At 33.1% G+C, this 7995-nt stretch overlaps 2 protein-coding genes across 2 annotated transcripts in view; both read left to right on the plus strand.

Moving 5' to 3' along the window:
* The first annotated feature begins 3415 nt into the window (after positions 1–3415).
* Positions 3416–4909, plus strand: LOC139492902 (uncharacterized). Its single transcript, XM_071281054.1, has one exon. The coding sequence runs from the start codon at positions 3416–3418 to the stop codon at positions 4907–4909; it is 1494 nt and encodes a 497-aa protein (XP_071137155.1).
* Positions 4910–6582: 1673 nt separating this feature from the next.
* Positions 6583–7995, plus strand: part of LOC139492903 (uncharacterized) — a 3696-nt gene continuing 2283 nt past the window's right edge. Inside the window, exon 1 of the mRNA XM_071281055.1 lies at positions 6583–6638. Within this exon, the coding sequence (XP_071137156.1) occupies positions 6583–6638 (56 nt within the window). The remainder of the gene's footprint in view (positions 6639–7995) is intronic.

Below are 7995 nucleotides of genomic sequence, written 5' to 3' on the forward strand. Positions count from 1 at the left end.
AACGATGTAATAAACTTTAAACAATTATATAAATACTGTATTTGTGAATTGTAAATATAACCATAAGTGCTTAAAAAAAACAGAGAAAGAGCATGTAGAGTCTAAAAACTTGCACATTTAGATATTAGACAAAAGTGATTTCATCCTAAAAAAAATAATCTACTAAAAATGATATAAAATTATATTTTTCTAAATTATTTTATGAAATAAATACTTTTTAAAGATGTAGAAATGATTAATTTTAACCTCATATGTCCCGGCGGCATTAAGAATAAGCGCAAAGATTTTTTTTTTTAAATTTGCATTTTTTTTTCACTTCTTAAAAAAACGATTCTTACGAAATTCGTGGCCTTATAAACAATAAAACTTGAATCTTTCCTTCGTCATATGGTATTTATTTTATAAAACTCGGCCGAGGAGGTACTCTGCAATATTTTTTGAAAAATAGTGCAAAATCGGAGTCAAAATTTTCAAATTTTCATGTTACATCTTGCAACGCAATACTGTGCGTAACGTCAATGTATAGGTCACTGTCACTATGCATGTATGGCCTTCAAAATAAGCAAAACCCATGCCATATATTGTAATGCTAGTCAACTTTAAAGACTAATTATGAAATAATTCAAATCAGAAAATCAATGTCCTTCAAAATTACCTACATACATATAAAATATGTCTGATAGGGTTAAGAGAAATATAAACAAGGAATTATCTGCATCTGCATGGCTAACCCTATTTAGCTGGGTTAGTTATTTTCATGCATTTCTAATCAATTTTCCAGAATTCAAAATTATTCCAGATTCAAATCATTCCTAAAATATCACTTAAAGTTTTTAATTTGCCATATTTGCTGTCGAGTTTAGATTTCAAGCTAAAAAAAGAATTGAATTGAAAACATACTTATACCTATAATTGTTTACTTTTACAAATTGTGACTTGGATGGAGAGGCGTCTCATTGGCACTCATATCACATCTTTGTATGTCTATAAATGGATATTTCTGAACAACACTAAATAAGTTTGATGAAATTTTCACAGAAATATCCAGATGTCCTTCTTTTTTCCCAGTGCTAAGATGTTCAAAACTTGTTGATGATCTTTTTGTATAGTTTTCATTTTCTACTTTATTACTTATTGAGACAACTATACATCATGTACATCCAAGTCACGATAGATTAAATTCAATGATTATAGGTCAAAGTGCAGCCTTCAATATGCAGTCTAGAACCTCAGCAATTCAATTTTTATTAAGGGTCCAAATTTTCTTTTATCTTGAAATGTTGTAAATCTGAAGTACTGCATTCTGAGATTGACCATTAGTTCATTAGGTACTTATATGTTATATAAGTTATGTTTATACATAATTTGATTTTAATTACTCAGTAGTCATTATTTTAGGATTTTCCCAGGATGTGTATTTTCTTTGCTGTTGAGATGAAACAGATTTATTATCATATGTCAATCAGTTAGATATGAAGTTTATCACATGTTCTTAGCAGGAGGTCTAATTTCATCAGTTCCAATACAAATATACATGTCTTGTTAATTAGTGACCACTTGTGGCATTTGGCTTCCTTTGTCCTTTGTTTCTTGATACATTAATCTGGGTGCAGTTTTAACTCCTCCCACTTAGGAGTATCCCATTAAGAAGTTGTGTATTAAAAACCTGTGTATGCTGCCTTGAGTATTCATTTATCTAAATGCAGATTAAGCAGTTATAGAATAATCTTGGCTAATAGTGCTAATAGTGTTTTAGCTAAAAACTTGAACTTTCAGTGTTTGGATTACTTTACAAAAGCTATTTGACAGTTTTTAAACAACTAAATATAATTCAAACTATATAACCTGAAACAATAAACATTATTTTGGATTAACTGACAACAAAATGTCTGGCAGAGGAAAAGGTGTTCGAAGGAAAACTAGGAGTTCTCCGTATGAGACCCAATGGGATTCTAATAACCCTTCTAATTGGACAATAAACAAACTAAAAGAAGAACTTAACAAAAAGGGAATAAGAACACCTTCTGGTATGTCAAAACAAGTGTTAAAACAACTTTATTTAGAGAATTGTTTTGATGGAGTAACATCTTTAGAGACACAACAGACAGACACCGTTAGTGATGAGATTAACACAGATTCCTCACCAGAGAGCACTCTTCCAATTACCTTAGCAGAATCAGTGCATCAACACAGAAGCAGTGTTTCAAATGGTGGAACAGACAGGAACATAGCTCAGTGTTTTGAAGGACTTCAAGAGACCTTTAAACAGCTAATTTACAGAGACAATTGTACTCATGACACAGGTAGAGATCGCGAATTCAACCTTCAACAGTGGTACAACCATGCAGGGATTGGGAATAGGAGTGAAATTTCTAACAGAGGAAATAACACTGTTTTACATGGAAATACACAAGAGCATGCATCTTTCATCTCAGGACCACAAGTTGGAAATGTTTCATGTGGAGTGCGTTCGGATGAATATTCTAATGTGGACATTATATCTCCTTCTATTCAAAAGCAAATCATTGACGGTAAGGATGTTAATTTGGCATCTCTGCTTATCCCAAACTATGAAACTCCCCAAATTCACTCTGTTGCAGCTAATGGGTTAGAGTTAAATATTTCTGGGAAGCCAGATCCCCGTCTTAATAGAAAACTCACAATTCAAGAATTCATTAAGGCATTTGGCAAGTTTAAGAGGGTCATGTCATCAGTTTACCCTGACCGTAGAGCAGAGCTAGATGCTTATGAAGATGAGATTATAGATATTAGTAATTTTTATGGTGACAGATTTTATGATTACCATAAATTGTTTTCTGCAAAATCATCAGCTCTTTTAAGGGAGAGAAGGATTAAGGTTGACTGGAGCAAAAGAGATAGGGATCTTCTTTCATTAATAGTTGCTGGTGGGAATGTAAATGTTTGCAAAATTTGTAATTTGGTTGATCACACTACTGCTTTTTGTCCTATGCAAACCTCCATGACATATCAAGACTACCCAGATAAACTATCAAGGCAGGTAGACACTACTGATAAGTTAGGTAGAAAGAAAATTTATCATTCTGGGCGGGAGGTGTGCAATAATTTTAATACCAGTAGGGGTTGTACCAGGAGTTTTTGTCATTTTTCACATATCTGTAGCAGATGTAAATTCGCTGGTCATACCCTATTATCTTGTCAAAAAGTTTTCCCCTCTCAAGGTAGGACTGAAGTACAATCTAAGCCACATACAGTAAACTCTTCACAAAAGTTTGAGAAAATAACAACAAATAAGCAAGGTCAATGACTACATGATTTCCCATATCTGGCTACTACTCCAATTAATGTTATTATACTTGCAAAAGAATTAATTTCTCATCCTGACAAAAAATTTGTTAACTATTTATGCAATGGCTTAGAGAAAGGATTTGATACTATGGTATCTACAACAGATTTACCTACAAAAGAATGTAGGAATAGTTTATCTGCTAGGACACAACCAGATGTGGTTTCTGATTTGATAGAGAAAGAAGTTTTTAAAGGTTTCTTGTATGGGCCTTTTAAGGATCCCCCTTTTCAAAATTATAGGGTAAGCCCAATTGGTATTGCAGAAGGGAAATATTCTGGTAAAAAGCGTTTAATATTGGACTTATCTTCCCCACATAATGATGATAAACATCTAAGTATTAATGATCTTATTGACAAACAGGATTGCTCAATGTCTTATGTTAGAATAGATGACGCCATTGATGTTATTTTGAAATTTGGAAGAAATTCCTGGCTTTGCAAGTTCGACATATCCGATGCGTTCAAAAATTGTCCAATTGTACCAAGTCAGTGGCCTCTTTTCTGCATAAAATGGGAAAAAATGTATTATTTTTATGTCCGTTTAACTTTTGGATGTCGTTCAAGCCCCAAAATTTTTGACCATTTATCCCAAGCTTTGTGTCATATTGCAGAAAACAATTACAAAGTTAATAGCATTTTGCATTTATTGGATGATTTCCTAACCATAGATCCACCAGATGCTGATGGTGAGAGGACTATGGCTATAATGATGATGATTTTCAAAAAACTAAACATTCCTATAGCAAAACATAAGACAATAGGTCCTGTTAAATGTTTAGAATATTTGGGTATTATTCTAGATTCTGAAAAAATGGAAGCTCGACTACCTCTTAATAAAGTTGATCGCATTTGTGAATTCATCAAAAAATTATGCAGGAAAAAATCTTGTACAAAAAGGGAATTGTTGCAGCTTTTGGGTCACTTAAACTTTGCTTCACGTGTCATTTTACCTGGTAGATCCTTTGTTTCATACCTCATAGGGCTGTCCACTACTGTCAATGATTTGCATCATTATGTTAAATTAGATAAGGAATGCCGTGTTGACCTAGAATTTTGGTTACTTTTTCTGAGCAGCTGGAATGGTGTGAACATGTTTTACAGTAGACAATTTTACTCAAGTTATGATATGGAACTTTTTACTGATGCCTCATCAACAAAAGGATTTGGTGGATATTTCAAGGGAGAATGGTTTTATTCATCATGGCCATCAAACATTGCTTATCCTGACAAAACATTTTCAATGGCTTTTCTTGAATTATACCCCATTGTAGTATCCGCAATACTGTGGGGCTCACAGTGGACAACAAAACGCATTCTTTTCTGGTGTGACAATGAAGCTACAGTGGCTATAGTAAAAAAGGGCCGTTCAAAGTGTTTACAAATAATGAAATTAATGAGGAAACTTACATGGTGTGCTTGTAAATACAACTTTCATTTTAGTGCCAAACATGTTCCAGGATATCAGAATGATATAAGTGATGCTCTATCTCGTTTACAGATAGACAGATTCCGCAAACTAGCTCCCAGTGCAGCACAACATCCAATGAAGTGCCCAAGCAGCTCAGATGTAATGTGGTCCTAAATCAAGCAGTGAATGAACTTTGGAACAGTGCTATTGCTAATACTACAAGAACTGTTTATGATACTGGGTTCAGAAAATTTGAGACTTTTATGTTATTGAATGGTTTTCAATTTTCTAATTTACCTCCTATTTCTGAGGATATTTTAATTTATTTCATAGCCCACTGCTTTAAAATTCTGAGTTTACAATACTCTACCATTAAATTATATTTATGTGGAATTAGGTATAAATATGTACAGGGTAATCAAAATGATCCCTTACAATCTGCTCATAATACACCTTTAATCAGACTTGATTATGTTTTAAATTCTGTAAAAAGACTGCAAAAAACAAAAAATCACATAAGATTACCAATAACTTTCGAAATTTTGGAAAAAATTGTAAATTGTTTGAGAAAAGGTTTTTGTTCCAAGTTTACTGATTTAATGTTAAGAACTGCATGCATTGTCGCATTTTATGGATTTTTGAGATGTGGCGAGTTTACAGTGTCAAAGGCCTCACAGTTTGATCCACATATTAATTTATGTATTGAAGATGTTGTATTTCACTCAGACTTAGTAGTTTTGAAATTAAAACAATCAAAAACAGATCCTTTTAGAAAAGGCATAAATATACAGCTACATAAATTAGGTCAGCTTATCTGCCCTTACACAATTTTGTTAGAATATATACAAATAAGGAAAGAATTTTCTCCTACTAATCAAACTGATCCACTTTTCATAACCATTGATAAGAAACCTTTGGAGAGACAATATTTCATCACTTGTATCAAAAAAGTACTGGATATATGTGGTTTCAACTCAAGTCATTATAATGGTCATAGTTTTAGAATTGGGGCAGCTACAAGTGCTGGTAAGGCAAAAATAGAAGATCACTTGATAAAAACATTAGGGCGCTGGACTTCAGATAGTTACATCAGATACATTAGGGTAACGCCAGCATCTATTAAAACAGCTCAAAGTAGGTTAGGTAGAATTTAAGGGCATGCTCATTTTCAAATATTCCATACGCATGTTTTTTACAGAGATTCTAGATGATATTGTTTTTGTTTGACAATTGATTTTGATATTGTGTATTATTATGTGATAACATTTATTATTTTTATTATTTTGTATTTTTTTTTATTTCATGGCTTTATTGAAGGTACCCCCTCCCTAACCTCACAAATCCTTGGGGACACTCAGCTGTTACCATCTGTGTTATGGCCATTTATGAAATTTTATCACTGGTTGTTTCAAAAAATTTCACTCATCCCCCAAGAATTTCTGGGGATAAACTGTCAAATTTCATACAAATTCATTCCAACACCAATTCAACATCAACACTACTAGGCTTCCTCATAGCCTCCTTACAGGCTTCCTCATTGTCTCATTATAGGCTTCCTCATAGCCTCATAGGCATGATAGCCTCTAGGAATGATAGCCTCATAGGCTTCCTGATAGCCTCATGCATTTATTTTGAACCATCGTTCCAATTGGATTGGTGTGATGTCAAGCCAGGGGTCTATACTTTGCTACTTTTCAGTATGCACATAGCTAGGCTCTTGGTTTAGGCATGGAGCAAAAAATTAAATTTTTTAGCTGAGTAGTTTCCCCAAGGGCCAAATTATAATCGTGATGTATATATATAAAATAAAAGTTGCAATTAAATTATGATTTATGTTTAATTCAAACATGGATACCAATGGCATTGCTACACAGTATTTCCCAGGAGTTTATTTACAAGATAGGTGATAGCAGGAAAAATTAGGTTGATAATAATGTGAGCACTAAATCCTTAATTTTACATATCATGAGTTCAAACAGTGTGTTCTGAAAGAAATCAGGGGTAATTAAATTATTTAAATTACTATGAAATTAATATGAACTCATTATGTGTGACTTTGAGGATTTTGTTCACTGACACATTTATTAGCAAAATTAAAATATAGGGCCGAAAGTTAGATCAGGATGGTTTAATTGTCAGGTCAAAGAATTTGCAAGAAGATATGAGGTTGGATGTTTGCTCAGGTGTTAACACACATTTCCCTATTACATAACAGATTACCACAGAAAAGATACAGTATAAACAAAAGACAATTAAAATAAGATTAGAACAGCATCACATCAAACAGAAATAAATTTACCCTAAAAAATATTTACAAAGAATCAGAACACATTGCAAACATGGAACAAATGACAATTAAACATATTCAGGATCATTTCTGAGAATTTTGTATAAATAGGTACTTATATGTTATATAAGTTATGTTTATACATAATTTGATTTTAATTACTCAGTAGTCATTATTTTAGGATTTTCCCAGGATGTGTATTTTCTTTGCTGTTGAGATGAAACAGATTTATTATCATATGTCAATCAGTTAGATATGAAGTTTATCACATGTTCTTAGCAGGAGGTCTAATTTCATCAGTTCCAATACAAATATACATGTCTTGTTAATTAGTGACCACTTGTGGCATTTGGCTTCCTTTGTCCTTTGTTTCTTGATACATTAATCTGGGTGCAGTTTTAACTCCTCCCACTTAGGAGTATCCCATTAAGAAGTTGTGTATTAAAAACCTGTGTATGCTGCCTTGAGTATTCATTTATCTAAATGCAGATTAAGCAGTTATAGAATAATCTTGGCTAATAGTGCTAATAGTGCTAATAGTGTTTTAGCTAAAAACTTGCCTCCCACCGACCCCTCCTTTCACCTTCAATATTGCCATGACAGGGGAAGCAATCTCAGCATTATGTTTATTGATTTCATTTATGAAATTTTATCACTGGTTGTTTCAAAAATTTCACTCATCCCCCAAGAATTTCTGGGGATAAACTGTCAAATTTCATACAAATTCATTCCAACACCAATTCAACATCAACACTACTAGGCTTCCTCATAGCCTCCTTACAGGCTTCCTCATTGTCTCATTATAGGCTTCCTCATAGCCTCATAGGCATGATAGCCTCTAGGAATGATAGCCTCATAGGCTTCCTGATAGCCTCATGCATTTATTTTGAACCATCGTTCCAATTGGATTGGTGTGATGTCAAGCCAGGGGTCTATACTTTGCTACTTTTCAGTATGCACATAGCTAGGCTCT

Source organism: Mytilus edulis, chromosome 10 (assembly GCF_963676685.1).
Source record: "Mytilus edulis chromosome 10, xbMytEdul2.2, whole genome shotgun sequence".
Lineage (NCBI taxonomy): Eukaryota > Metazoa > Mollusca > Bivalvia > Mytilida > Mytilidae > Mytilus > Mytilus edulis.

What these genes read in the sequence shown, in the direction of transcription:
- LOC139492902 (XM_071281054.1), top strand. Translation starts at nt 3,416, where the DNA reads ATGGTATCTACAACAGATTTACCTACAAAAGAATGTAGGAATAGTTTA.